General features: G+C 39.6%; 1 protein-coding gene across 2 annotated transcripts; it reads right to left on the bottom strand.

Moving 5' to 3' along the window:
* Positions 1 to 546: 546 nt before the first annotated feature.
* LOC107094565 (protein Wnt-7b-like) lies at positions 547 to 10,576 on the bottom strand. Of its 2 annotated transcripts, XM_015390261.1 has the most exons (4): positions 10,130 to 10,576; positions 8,970 to 9,196; positions 4,311 to 4,582; positions 547 to 1,981 (listed from the first exon to the last, which is right to left on the bottom strand). In XM_015390261.1, exons 1-4 carry the CDS (start codon positions 10,210 to 10,212, stop codon positions 1,502 to 1,504), a joined length of 1,062 nt encoding a protein of 353 aa, XP_015245747.1. In that variant the 5' UTR covers positions 10,213 to 10,576; the 3' UTR covers positions 547 to 1,501. The 2 variants fall into 2 exon arrangements, with proteins under 2 accessions (XP_015245747.1, XP_015245746.1); XM_015390260.1 differs by lacking the exon at positions 10,130 to 10,576 and having other exon boundaries at positions 8,970 to 10,100.
* Between the last annotated feature and the right edge of the window lie 4,693 nt (positions 10,577 to 15,269).

Raw genomic sequence — 15,269 nt, 5'->3', positions numbered from 1 at the left:
CCTACGACAAAATAAAGAAAAGTGACCATCTAAATTTGTTGAAAAAAGTTAGAGCTCACTTTAAATAGGTAATAGGGATCATAGTGGAGGACATATGTTTGGGTGGTTTGTGATGTTTCAGAGAAAGCATGTTTTACAGAAATAATACTCATGTTTTTCAGTGTTTGAACAGAATACAGTGTGAGAAGATGCCTCATTATGAAACCTGGCTTCTTCCAGGGCAGTCCTGCGTGAATTTCTAATGTTCAGTTTCCTTATGTCCTCCTTAACGTATCGTTCATCTTGAAAATAACCCCCAAAAATCCCAGGTCCTTTAAAACTGCAGCCTTTTTTACCAGTAATGAATAAAATCCCTTACAAGAATGATTGAGCTTCTTACACTTTCACACATCTTGTCTCGGTTCAACCACAGATTTTAGCGTATTTTATTATTTCATGTGGTAGACCAACATAAATAAGTGCATAATAATGGATAGAAATCTTTGTGTGGATTTATAGAATTTCACCCGCAGATTAGAGTCTATAAATTGATTTATGAATCTGTATTTATCCCCATTTACTCCGACACTGCAAAATAAAATATAGCAATCCCAATTCCTTTCTGAAGGTAATCGCCCACCTAGGAAATAAAGTATACTTGTGTGTACTTCTTGTTATACATTTAGCTTTTCGTTAGTGAACAGTGATAAGAAAAACGGAACCATGAAGTCCAGAGAACTCATCACACTCAACAAACAAGAAGAAGGTCCTTTGGCCAGTTTACTCTAATATCATCATGACCAAAAGAAGAGAATGAGCACAGTGGGGCCAGCATCATATATTCCAGTTTTTGCTTTTGTGTTGGTTTTGTTTTTTGCCAACAGAACAACTGGAAGCTGTTTGCACCACAAATTTGGCCAATATGGGAGATTTCCAAGAAAAAGCCACGTTTGAAAGAGAACCAACGATGTTCAATTGTTTTTTGCAAACTCTATGGGGGATAAAGAGCATGCTTCCATTGGATAAGACCTGAATAAACATTTTAACCTTTCACCCTGAAGGCAATCATCTCTGCAGAGATATATAATGATTACTGCATCATGAATTGGTTTATCTTACTTTAGGGCAATGCCTCAAAACATCAAAACCAAAGCTGCAGTGATTGTGGCCTAGTCAAAGTTCACACCTAAATCCACTCTGATTTATCGAATTTACAAAAAAATGTATATTGATTGCTGTGCAAAAGCTGGCGGAGACATGATTATGAAAAAAATATACAACTTAATTTCTTTGTGCGGGTCTATTTCACAAAATCCCAACAATATCTCTAGAAGTTTTGTGGCTTTTATATAAAAATGTTCAACAGTATAAAAGCTGTCATAGATGGTTGTCTCTGTCTCTCCTGGAGAATCCCAAAACTCACACTTGGTGTGAGTTTCCTTTTTCTATAGGATGCCAAAATGTGCAAAATTTATAAATATCCTTAAGTCCTTGGCTTTACGAGTCCCCCTGTTCCGTGCATCTACTTGCATGTGAAAACCTCTGATTTCTCACTGCAGGTGTTGCAATTGACAAAGCAGCACCAGTGGAACTTGCAGTTGCACTGCCAGACACGCGTGTAGTGGTGTGTGTTGTAGCCCCGGCCGCAGCACATCACGTTGCAGCCATCTGTGTGCGTGGAGGTGCCGTTGCACAGCCTCCCTCTCGTCCCTGGGCTCCCCGTGACCGTGTCCTCCTCGCAGTAGTTCGGAGAGCGCTCCAGGTACACCAGGTCCGTGTCCATGGGCTTCTGGTAGCCCAGAGCCTGTTTAAGGCGCAGGAAGGACGGCTGGCGTAGCCGTGAAGCACGGACGGGCTCCACTTGAACGGCCTCCGTGTAGCGCTCCTTCAAAAGGTAGCCAATCTCTCTGAAGTTGGGCAGGGTGATCCAGCAGGTCTTGGTGGTGCAGGAACCAGAGACGCCGTGACACTTGCACTCCAGCTTGGTTTTTTCCTCCAGGATCTGCTTGCAAAGAAGAGTTAATACTATGTGTAAAAAAAATATACTAACACAAGCTGAAAAAATAACCTGGAAGATAAATGTAACGTCATTGTAAATAGTTAAGTCTGCTCTTTTTGGGGGGAGGTTGGGATTTTTGTGGCCACTTTTACTTCCAGTGCAGCAGCTTTTAAAGCCAACTTTGTGTCCAAAAATCAAGGGAAACCTCGTAGCTTTAAGCTGAGTCTCTAATTAACATTACCTTTCCTCAGACCACAGCATGGAGTGACAGGAGAGGACTGAACTGTTGCATAACCCTACATGTGTATAGTCTTACATGGCTGTCAGATATAGATTATAATGTCCTACAAATACATTAAAATGGCAAAAAAGTCAGGTGATTGATTTCAGTGTGAAGAGGGGGGAAAACAAACTTCCTTTGATCAAGATCCATTCCTAATATATATTTTTTGTAATTCAGGAACTGAAGCTGTAATAACAGAGGGCTTCTCATTCGTACACTTCATTATACAAATCAGCGGATTGCGTCTTCGCTCTTGACAGGTATCAAAGTTTTGGAAGAGTTTCTGGATTTTGGCTGGGCCGGTGTGTGCACCCATGCCGAAGTGTGCTTGCTGAGGAAGAAGGGGGGGGGGGGGGGGATTGGAAGGATATTCTCAGATCTGACTTCATTGGTTTGTTTTTGGTTTGTTCACCAGTTCTGGATGGATGCAGGAGAAAGGAAACAGCTGCAGTTTCTCACTCTGTGAGGAAAGAGCAGAGCTAAAATGTGAAGGCTCTCTTTACTAGTTCCTCCAGTTTCTAGCATTCACCTGTGACTATGAGATGCGGATTATTAACCAGATGCAAGATACAAGCTTCCTTTAGAGATAAAGTTAGGAGCTTGAAGTAAAAAGTCATTAGCAAAGGTAGTTATCCATATGCCTCCCAGAAAGACTTCTCAGAAGATGTGGTTAGATATTTTTATAGATGAATATGGCATTGTCAATTCGTCCATATTCTGTCATACTTCATCCCTGCTGGGGCAGTGAGGGGGGCTGTTGCCTATCTCCCGCTGTCTAAAGGCAAGAGGCGGGGTACATCCTGGACAGGTCGCCAGTCTATCAAACAGTACAAATAACCATTCACGCACACACGCACACATAAGGAGAATTTAGAGGAGCGAATTGACCTAAAATTCATGTTTTTGGACTGTGGGAGGAAGCTGGAGTACCTAGACGGAACCCACCCCAACTAGGGAAAACATGCAAACTCTATTAAGGTAGGGCCAGGAATTGAACCCAGAACCTTCTTGCTGCAGTGCTACCACTGCGTCACTGAGCAGCCCATTATGGCATTGTAATCCAATGAATTCCCCTTGTGGTGAAGTTCACAGTGCTGGCTCTTCCTAAGCATATTTTCTTACAACTAATAAAAAAAAATCATTAATAAATTTAATAATCACTTATTTAATTGAAGCTACTGCAAAGAGACAGACCATTTAAATTCACACCAGACTAAATAATATGTCAATGCATGCATTGCTGCTTAAACAAGTCCTAAATGCTAAAGTTTGGCAGACTTGACTGAGTTAACTAAATATATAATGTAAGAACTGAGTAATAATAGTTATAGCACTCAACAGGGCTGCCGTCCAAAGCTGATTACGATGATTGCAGTTCAGCAAAAGCCTGTTAATCACTTATCAATGGAAACCAGCGAAGCTAAAGCAATGGAACCTTTAAAACTTGTAGGACAGTGGCTCTCAAGTTCTGGCTTGGGTAATGTCTGGCTTACACTTTTAAGACAACACTGGCCATAAGACTGTTTAAATAAGAAAGTTATTATGTCATTGCGACATCATGGTGAGCTGAACTTTATGCCACGTCCAAACCTAATAACTGCTATGCAAACAGACCAAGTCTGAGGAAATGTAACTCCTTCAAACTAACTATCGAGAGGCTGAAGTAAGTAGGATTTTTTTAGTTTTTGGATCATGAAGAAATGATGAGCTACTAAAAAAAAAAAAACTCAAAATTATTTATAACGTGGCTTCTGCAGTGACTAGCTGGTCAAACCATTTGTGTACCTTCTCTTGCTTTCTCTCTTGTGACTTAGTTGCAGTCTGAGACTTCTGGGTGGGGAAAATGGGTGGGAAATAATTAAACATATTGCTGTTTTGTTCAAGAAATTTATAAGCATCATTTGTTCAAAGTTAATGTTCCTCCTGTTGTAGGACATCAAGTATTTTGAGATCCTACACCTGGCAAGCCAACGTAAATTCATGGGTTACTTGGGTGTCAAAGTTCAAGTCAAGCTCCATTTTTTTAGCAATAAAACCTCATTGCATTACCTTTCGTCCTGCTTCGTTATTGTGGAGGTTCATTAGCCGGCGGGCGTTTTTCTTGATCTCGCGAGCGTCTACAAATCGTCTTGAAAACTCCACGCCGTACTTGACGTCCGCTGAGCAGCCCCCCCACTTCCAGCCCTCCTCCCGATCATGGTAGCCCTGCTTCTCACGGTCGCAGCCACATTGGCTTAGGTTGCCTTGGCTACAGGCGGCTGTCACCGCATGTGCAACTCCAGCAGCTGTGATGGCATAGGTGAATGCCGCTTCCCTGCTGCCTAGAGAAAGGAGGACAGAAATGAAATAATAGAGTACTTAAAAGTCTTGTAGCTAGCCAAAGTACTGTACTTGGATTTTTCTGGATATGCTAAAGAAAAAAATTGTGCCTCTAAGCGTTGTAAACCTGGAACAATAGTGAACAGTGAAGGAAAGACTTATAATTACTGCCATGTAGAAAGTTGTGTTTCTGTAAGATATCAGGAACACAATGAAATTCAGCAGGACATACAAGGGTGGACAACAAACAACACCAGTAGGGTTATTCTCTCCTTAATCTAGAGTTTTAAATCATAATTCTTTCAAATGATTCCACACCTATGCATGCCCTTACCGGACTACTCTGAGCTTTCTGATTCCTGGATTTTGCCCCCTGACAACCAATTCTTGTCTTCACCTCGGATACCTTCTGCTTCAAACTTCTTGGCTCTGACTGTGTTTATGTCCCCTGAACAAGAAATCCCCTGGGATTACAAGACAGAGAATCTGCCTCCAAGTGAGTTCCTGTTTGTCCCTCTGCCCCCAACTGTTCTTGTTATCAGCGTGTTCTCCCTCAAAGCGGTACAAGCCAGCATCACCACAGATGATGCTGGCACTATTCGGAGTGCTGTTATGGAACCAAGATTCAGCCTCCTCGTTCCTACACAGATTCTGAGAGGATTGGTGGCTTTACTTTCACTTTGATGTGGGAGCTGGCTTGGAGCTCATCTGCCTGGCTGTGTCGTTCCTGGACGGGTTCACCAGTGGTGCTAGTCAACATTTACCTTTCATATGTATTTGCTTCTGTCTCCTTGAACCCCAGTTGGCCTCTTTAGAAGGCCGCTCACACTGAGCCTGGTTCTGCTGGAGGTTTCTTCATTTTTAAAGGGGAGTTTTTCCAATCCACCGTTGCTGCATGCATGCTCAGTGTGAGTCACAAAATGCAAGCAAAAATTGTCGCCACAAGCTCATTCAGGAGGAGCACGTCTTGGAAGTCAATGACTTGATGCAGTCAACTGTATTTCCTTGACAGAAACTTTTAACCAACCTGACTCTTTTGTCTCGGTAAAGTGCATTGAATTAGAATTTTTGTTTGAATTCCCATTGAGATTCAATGGCTTAGGCATTATGGGACTCATCAAGAAAATCTTCATCTTAACCCCATTAGAGAATGTTGGATTTATCAACTGGGATTAACAGAGGGCACAAGTAAAACAGCAATGTGTTATCAGTTAGGATTTGACCCAGAACACGACGGTCTAGGAGAGTAAATAGAACTGATAATTGTATGAAAAGTTGGGAACGCAGTACATATTTCTCTTTACACAAATTAGATATTGGGTGTTTTCAAAAGTATTTGCTCACTTTAATCTGTTTTTGCTCTTTCCCCCACATGGATCTTCAAATTAAACATCACACTAAGAGGAGATATTTCATTATTAATGAAAAAAAGCAATCCCAACTAACCGCAACCTACACAAAATAAATAAATAACTGACCCCTTATCACTGGTCATGCCACTGTTGGTGGCACAAATGCCATCAAGCATTTGCCATAATTCGCAATGAGTCTTTTTATGTCACTATATAAGCGTGAAGCTTTGTCCCTTGTTCAAAAGAAGAAAAAAAAGTTTTAATTCAGGTACATCTGTGGCTTTTGAGGTGAGAGTGGCCTGGTTAGGGCCATCCCACTGTGTATCAATTGGTTTCATGTCTAGACTTATGCTAGGCGCCACAAACCCTCACGAACTGATTGCTCAACGTTGTTTTTCAGGTTTTTACTCTGTCAAAATGTCTTTGCAGCACTGTGTAGCTAAATGCTAACTGAAATCTTTAAGCAATTTTATTGAGGTTGACCTTTTCCTAGCAAGTTAACACAATTTCTTGGCGATGAAATGTCCTATAATGTCTCTAAAAAGCTGTAAAACAGCAGGGCTTTTGAGATGACGGGGTGGACTGAGCCACAACGCTTTCCATACTCTCACGCCACCATCTTTCTACACTCCCCTCCTTTTTTGGTTGAACCCCACAAGATATAGGTCAAGGCATGGCTAGATATTACATAGGATTGACTAGATAATGCACATGAACCCATCCCTTTCCGATGGGTTTATGACATAATTGTCCCATGTTCATCTCAATACGTCTAAGTAACACCAGTGTTTTTTCTGATGGCTCACTTTTTCTAGTGTCTAAGGGGACTAGAACTGATGCCCGTATGCCCCTAATAAGGGGAAAAATGACAGGCTCTTAAAACTGTCTGAGTCACCAAATATGGCACTCTATACTGCGTCTGAAAATCTCCCTTTTGGCCCAGTTGGTCTTAAAGAGCCAGGAATCTTGCGGTTTATTCAGATTTGACTTTGCCACTTTGTCTGCTGTCCTGTTCCTGCATTTGTCAAACTTGCCAAACAAGTTCTTTAGCCTTAAAACTTTTTTTTTTCTTTTTCGGAGGGGTGTGTGAGCAGTTTTTCTAAACAATGTCTCAGCTGTTGAGTTTGCAGGGATGTTAACGGCTACAAGGGTTTGGTTACCATCTTGGATGTTTCCACACCCGTAGGTCGTAACATTATGACCATTGCCAGGTAGAAAAAAAACTTTTTTTACCCGCAAACACCTTCTAGTACACCACAGGCCAAGAGAAGGTGGTCCATGGAGAAAGTTTTCTAAGCGGCTTTCACAGATTGATGTAGTTTTCTAAGATCATGGCTTCTGTTGTATTTAACACAAACAGCAGATTTCCTATTGTTTAAAAGGCTTTTTTGATAAACGACTTATCAATATTTTGAAGGAAACACCAATATCTACTGACTTTTTCACTCGCCCTTACTAAGTCACTGTTTTTTAATGTTTTTATTAATAGGATTTTTCATGCAGCTTGAGTGTCATTCTGTTTCTGTCTAATATTTATAGACTGAGAGGGAGGAAAATTAATTTATAGGCACAAAAGTTGGTAACAGGATACCCTCCCACTTGTAGGATACTGCCGCGCCTGTGTTCCTCCCTACAGGCCAGGGTATTAATGCATGGCGTCTCTTTAAGAGGCAGTTCTGATGGCTACCTTCCAACACGACAAGCTCCTTCGCTGAAACCATCAGCCCTGCGGTTTCCCCCATCCCGTAACTCAAAACAAACGCTGAAGTCTTCTCTCATCAAGTTAAATCTACGAGCTATTCGGATACGTTGTGCGGCGCTGCTGAGCATTTCTCAAGGCATCGGGCGTGAGCAGCGGCCAAACAGCCATCTATTCGCACTGTGATTTGTTTTGATTTAATGGCAGCGCATGCAGGGTTCCATTGTTGCCATCCAGCTGCTGGAGCTGCCTTTAATTAGTGGTTTGCATGAATCTCTCTGGCTTTTTTCAAAGCAAGATGAAGTTACTGACCCTAAAGGTCAACTTTTTAAACTTGCTTAAGATCCGTTTACCGCACAAAACTGCTTCATAGTCCTGGTTTCTAACTTGTTAGCCCCAACTAGTTTTGATAAAGCCCTTAGTAAATGGATTCTGACAGTAAATTCGTAACAGTACTTGAGGAAAATGTTGGACTTGAAGAGACTTTAAATTTGTTTACTCTGAAAAAAAACTTTACTATGACAAAGGAACACAAGGAAGCGATCCAGACAGAAACAAGCAATAGCTTCCAGAACTGCAAGATTATACATGTATTCAAACCCACTGCAAAACCACAACAAAGCATTCTGGACCTGAGACAATTTATGAGGAAAGTTCACATCAGGAGCAAAAGAGGCGCTTGTGAAGTATCCAGATTTTAAAGAATGTTGGCTAGAGACCCTTATATTTAGGTTTTGCAGACTACAGGTATCAATTTTAGGGATCAAACCCTGATGGGCTTGACACAAAGAAGGCTTCCCTCACTTTGGGAAAATCTCCACTTGCTGACAGCATTAGAACCTTGAAATGAAGCTTGTTTTTTGTGGCGTTGGCTGTTTGTTCTTTTTTCCTAAAAAGTTTAAGCTCAGTCTGATGGACAGATACAGTAGTATCGCCAAAGCTATTTTCATTCATAGTTAGGTTTAGGTCTGGACTTTGACTGGAGCATTCTAACTCATGACTTTACATTCTTCTTTTCAGTCTTCGATAGTTTTTTTTTCCTTGATCATAACTCTTATTTAATATAACTTCTAGACTGACCTGGACCTTCCTCCACCTGTTTCCTGTATCATCTTTTTGGCTCACGTTAAATTTTAAACTAGAATTCTTAAGACAATTTAAACATTTTTTGTCTTCTTAAGCCTTTTCCTTAATGACCGGATAGTACATGACTAATTATTGTGTAGTCACGGATTCTTACATCTGAGCTGCAGGTATTTCCTTCACTAATCTTCCACTGTTAAAACTAAAAGAATACCCCCTAATCCCACCACACAACAGAAGTTCAAGAAGACTGACCTACTCTCAGCTCTTGTCCAAACACCGTCCTCTCGCCCAGGGCAGAGCAGTTCCAGCGCCCATTTCGGAACTGATACTGGCACTCGTTGATGCCCAGCTGGGCACCCTCCCCGATGACGATGATGGCGTCTGGTCGACTCTGGCAAAGGGCCCTCTGACGGGGGGCCAGTCCTGGTATCTTATTGCAGATGATGTTGGCACCCAGGGCAACCACAGAGGACAGCGCCCTGTAAAAAAGATGATCACGAACACACCTTACAAGGACAGACTTGTAATAAAACGTGGAAAAGATTCTTGTTAAACAAGAAAAATGGCCCAATTTCATGAAGTTGTGACATTATTCACATTTTGGCAGTGCTTTATTGAAAATAAGGGACCTAAATGACCTCTACATTTGTTCATACCAAAAGTTGGATTACATTTCAGCGTATAGGTTTCAAATTGAGCTCATTTTAGCCAGCATCACAGCAGAAAGCATGAACCCCTCTACTTTATAGTGCAGATTTCATGGCGGAACCTGTCCTTGTTAAAGAAAGGCAAATATGGTGCAGCAATCACTTAATGTAGAGGCCTAAATGGCAAGAGCTCCTAACAAAGCCCCTCTTTCTATAAAGAGAGCATGAAGTAATCATTTAATACAATCCTTTTCCATATGCTGCAGTCCCACATAATGGCACAAATCTGACGAGGTGCTTCCAAGACAAAGTGGTTCTGGTGTAATGTGTAAATCCATGAAGGCAGGTTATCTCATCAGCTGGTCCGAAAATATGAAATCGAGGAGATTAAATGTTGGCTTCAGTCGAGCAGGTTTTTACTCAGCCGTTTTATGGCTCAATTTCTGAATGAAAATGCCAGTTATGTTGGAGGAGAAAGGAGAAATCAGCAGCTTGTGTTCCACAGAGGAGGGAAAAGAAAGCGGCGCGTGTTTCCACCGGTTCTTCCAAAGCTTTCCAGAAACAATGAAGCGACAAAATATGCAGTAAATGTAAATTATGACTATGTTTTGTAAAAGTAAACGAGAAAAAAATGTTTTTTTTGCTATCTTGCAAGTCTAATTGTGTGCGTAATTGGCTGAGGAATTACGCACGTTGAAGCCGCGCGTAAAGCTGCTGGAAATAAAGGCGCATGACATTGAGGCATGCGCATTTAGAAGAACCTACAGGTAGCTGCCGCTGGTGAGGATGAGGAAGATCTGCGGGTAGTAGACAGACAGCAGCGCGCTGCGAGACGAGATGAGAAGCATGGCTGCGCATTGAACGCGCCTTGCTTTGCTTTCTATTAAAAGGTGACAAAAAAGTTCAAAATGATCGAGAAGAAATAGTCCTTTTTTTAAATGTTGATTTAAATTTTTAAAAACTGTCCGAAATGTTGGAGTCCGGATGGAGCTGAGGCGCACCGCTGCAGCCGGCTGTCCGTGCGCGGCTGCATCTCCCGGCCGTTGCGCGCTGCGCCACCGGGCCTGAAAGAGGGGCTCTACCGGGGGGATGGAGGAGAAGAAAACAGGGAAACGATAGAAGGAGGGGGGGATGTGGTTCCGGACGCGCTTTGGTCAGGTATCCAAAAGAGAAAACTGCTGTGGAGATGGAGGGGAACACATCAGGCCACCGGGATGAGTCTGCACACCCCGCATCCCCACCCACCAAACACACCTCCCTGGCAGCTCTGCCCTCCACATCTCCATCCCACACACACTGTGCTGGTCCCATCTCGTTACAAATTGTTCACACGAGCGGCACTGATGCACTTTCCAGCTCTGGTTGTAAAACTGTAGCAGCTCAAAGCTCAGATTATAACAAAAAAAGTGGTGCAAACATTAAAAGCTGACTTTCTGCAAATGTATCTGCTAATGATCCCCCTGTTTGACCAAAGGACATTGAATGCGACAGTGCTTCTCTATAAAAGTAAGAATTTATCCATAATTTTTTAATCATTACACTTTGATTCCATTTTACATCATTGCAACAATTTATAAATGTTGATGTTATAATCATCAAAAAATTATTGATAAAGATATCACAGTGTTTAAAGAATCAATGTGAGATGTGTTTTATTTATAACTTTTTAAAATCTAAGTGAGATGTTCCTCATACCAAGTTTGAAATGATCCTCTTCTGATGTTATTCACCAGAACAGGTTTAAAGCTTTTGTAATAGTCTCATTAACAGTACTATCTTTGTATTGTCTTTTTGAACTTAGCGCCCCCTTGTGGTGACATGAAAGAAAACTTAAGAAAAAGTGAGCAAATAGAGTAAATAGAATAGAAAATCCCTTTGTTGTGCCAAAATGGGGAAATTCTGGTGTTTACAGCAGCAAAAGATTATAGAAAAAATTGTCACATAAATGTGGACCTTAGAAAAATATATAAGAAAAACATAATAGTGAAGAGTTGAAATATAAACAATAGAATACTGCACTGTAAAATGTTTTAAAAATATAAAAACCTGTGCACCTGGAGAATAAATAACCATTATACAGCTATGGACATTTTTACAGTAATGGATATTTGAAAATAGCAACAACATCAGAGATGACTACAGCATGTTATTTAACTAAGAAACTGTGGAAAATCAGCACAAATGTAACAACTTGAGGTTGTTGGGAACAGTGGTGGTTATAAAGTCTTACAGCTGTTGGGAGGAAGAATCTGTGATAATGCTCCATGGTGCATTTAGGGTGCATCGGTCTGTCACTGAAGGAGCTCTCCAGTTCTGCAGCATTATTCATGGGGTGGCATTACTGAAGATGCAGTCAGAAGAGGCTCCTTTTGTGACCTGTTAATGAGAAAAAACCCACATACAAACATATTTAAGACGTTTCCGCGACAACTGAAAGTGTGTCCTTGTTTTACGTTACTCTGTATGCTTTGTTTTCAATTATTGCTGATTTCCTTTGACTTGGTTAACTTTTAATTCTTATGGAAAATAGAGGAAAGTGCATTTATTTCTTCTTTATTTCAGTTCAGTTCAGTTCAGTAGCTTTTAGTTGTTCCAGTATGGGCAATTTTTGTGCAGTAGTAGCACACCTTTCACACACACGTTCACATTTCACAAATCACAGATAAAAAATAAAAGAAGAAACACAAGATACACATAAAGCATTTTAAAAAGATAAAAGTAAGGGGGATTAATAGTGATCTAATAGCATTTAGTTTTCCTTCTAACCCCAAACAGGATCAGGAATGAATAACTAACTGATGATTAACTTGTGATTAACTCAAATTAACTAATCATATTTAAACAGTAAAACAGAGTAAGAATGGACTGTAAATGAATATTATTGGAAATCTGCATCAAACACAGCTTTGCTGATCTTAAACTTATCCCAAAGGTTTATGAGGTGGTTAAACGGGTCGTCACTTTTTAAAGAAATAACGAGCTAATGACAATAAATACTGCTCACATATTTTTTTTACTGCACGCATATTTTTTCTCTCTCTCTTTTATCCCCCTTACTTTTATCTTATTCATTCTTTATCCCACTTTGTTTAATAACCAAGCAATATTTATTAACCAGGTATAACAGTATAGTGAAACCGTGGTCCATTTTTTTTTTGTACCCTATAAATAGTTGATCCTTGAATGCTAATTTGCTTTTTACTAAATAATTATTTACCGACCAGATTTAGTTTGTTTAGCAAGCTACATTTGCAGTTAACATTACTTAATGATTAATGCATGATCCAGCTTTGCTTAATAACCTGTAGGTGACAAACAGGTGAGTTAATAAGTAGAAAGTGTTCATTAATTAGTTAGTCAACCCTTTATAGATGCATTCCTCATGTTCTTTTGGGTATTTATCAGATCAGGGATCAGGGAAGTTAGTTAATGTTCAGTTGACTATTCCCTCACTCTAATATCTTGAATATATTACATAGAAACATTTGTTAAAGACACAATAGAATGAAAAAAGGGAAACAAACGGTTAACCAGCAATTAGTTCCTTAACCAGTTCTACAGTAAGTAAGCATTTAATGGTGCTCTAAAAATTATTACATGTATTTTTACATTATGGATGGTTATCTATCACTTAACTATAAACTAAATAGTGGGTCTACTTAGATCTGATCCGGTCCCAACTATCAAATAGCAGTTTGCTTTATAATCTTGTCCCATGGATTATGAAATTAGCTGAATATAGGCACCAGCACCCCTCGTGGCCCAAGCAGGGATAAAGCGTAATGCAAAATTGTTGGATGGATTATGAAATTTTGCAGGAGAGAACCATGCAAGACCCAAATGTAGTCTATATGTGTTTAAAACAGGTATAGGCGTTAAATAAAAAAAGAGAAAACAACTAATTTGCTGCATTCTTTACAGTAGTTTGAGCAAAAGCTTGAGGTAGAATGAGGAACTGCAACAAACACCAGAAAATTCAATGTATTATATATTTGTATGTAGTTGCAGGATTCTCTTTGGAAGAACATCCAGTTTGAAACAGCTTCCATTAAAGTGAAATGCATCAGTTTCTTCAATGTCCAATATTAAAAAAAGAAGTGGACATCATTACTGACCAGTTTTCAGCAAAGCACAACCCATATTCAATTAGTATTAATTCTTAAATGTACAACATTTGAGCTTTGAATGGGCTGAAGTTATAAAAAGTCAGAGGCATATTTAGCCTCATGGAGCTCCAGAATTTCCCCATTGGGAAAAAAATAAAGGATTTTCTACTCTATTATGTTAAAACATAGGGATAAAATGCAGGGACTAAAAAAATGTTAGGAAGGGGGTTTAATACAACCCTTTCCTGCTCAGAGGCGTAGCCAGAAAATTTTCATAGGGGCGGCCATTCAATAACCAATGTAGACTGGGGCGGATTGGCGCCAGAACCTCAGGGTTAATCTACACCGTTCCAAAAGGAACAAGCACAACATCCATATTTTCTAAATAAAAACTAACTCTACTTTCCTACAGCCTTTGCTAACAAATAAATGCATATATTTAAACATCCATGGCATCTAAATAAAAGGCATAGTGGACTAAATGTCTGGGGCAAACATCTTTTCCATTGTCTTTACTTACCTACTTTTATCAAAAAATGTATATGGATTTTTAAGTTATTATTAAAGTAGTTATTTATCTCTGATTTCACTCCTAGATGACTTGCAGAGACACATCATTTTCTCTTTACCCCATATAACACAAATTTAGTTCTGAAAAGAGCATGAATTCTGTATATATCAACTTTAATGTTAGTAATTTCATGTGCATAATTAACCACAGCATTTCAGTTGTCAAGTAATTGTTAATAGATAAAAGATTAAAATGTTTATAAAGTTTGAACATTCGCCTTGAGATTATTACTGCTGCCACTGTTTGTATTAGAGGGCGAATAAAATGGTGGGGGTGGCCCCCATCATCCCCGCTCTTGCTCACAGCAGGGATGTAAGTTTACAGATAAAACGCAGAACTTTTTTAAATGCGAAGATGTATAAATCAAACCCCCTTTTTAATCAAATCTAATTTACGTTGTTGTGAATTTCAGGGAAAGCAGACAGAGCTGACAGGGGGAAATTACTTCCACGTTGAAGAACAAGCATCCAGCTTTTGAGAGTTCCCACTTAGAGCATCTCCAACCCCTTTGTTGAGATCAGACGAAGGCAGAGCTATATTTTTTCGCAGGGTTACGAGGCACATAAACGTCCCCGCAGATGAGTCGTTTTATGTGAGCAGGATTTATGTATATGTGCTGAAATACTAGTGGTTGCACATGTCAGTGTTCAAATTGGAGCAGAAACGTTGCCAAAAAGACAAAACAGGCAAAAAACTATTGTGTTAAAGTGGCATAGCATTAGATTTACTTTCATAGACTTTACGGTGAGTTATTCTAACCAACCCTTCTTGCCAAAAATCTGAAATAAATATGAAAAAAAATCACTTCAGCTGTCATACATTGAGCTGGCATTACTCTGATATACCAGCAGGGGGAGACAAAACACAGATAAAGAGTTTAAACCCTCCATGCAACTATGACTTGTATATTTTTAATTCTTCATATTGATTATTTCCATTTCTCTGCACATTTTTGTTCTGAAGATGTTGAACTTTTTTGTAGAATTGTTGCACTCTTATGTGGAATAAATCCTATTTGCATTTTTTCACTTTTTATTGAGATATTATGTGATAAACCAACATAAATCAATTTGTTAGACTTACACTTAGATTTATTTTGTCATTTTGTATACACAAGTGTAAACAAAAGAAATTTAGTTAAGAACAGCTCTCTAGAAAATTTCATTTTTTTGAAAGTACAGCCTTCAAAACAGTAGAAAATACATGAAAACAGTAACATAAACATATG

Source organism: Cyprinodon variegatus, unplaced genomic scaffold, assembly GCF_000732505.1.
Source record: "Cyprinodon variegatus isolate N-32 unplaced genomic scaffold, C_variegatus-1.0 Scaffold490, whole genome shotgun sequence".
Taxonomy (NCBI): Eukaryota; Metazoa; Chordata; class Actinopteri; order Cyprinodontiformes; family Cyprinodontidae; genus Cyprinodon; species Cyprinodon variegatus.
This window is presented reverse-complemented; position numbering and strand designations above follow the sequence as displayed.

Coding starts and splice junctions, on each gene's coding strand:
- LOC107094565 (XM_015390260.1), bottom strand. CDS start 9,294: ATGAAATTGGGCCATTTTTCTTGTTTAACAAGAATCTTTTCCACGTTT. Junction 4,583..8,969: donor TGGACAAGAGCTGAGAGTAG/GTCAGTCTTCTT, acceptor TCCTTTCTCTAG/GCAGCAGGGAAGCGGCATTC. Junction 1,982..4,310: donor ATAACGAAGCAGGACGAAAG/GTAATGCAATGA, acceptor CTTTGCAAGCAG/ATCCTGGAGGAAAAAACCAA.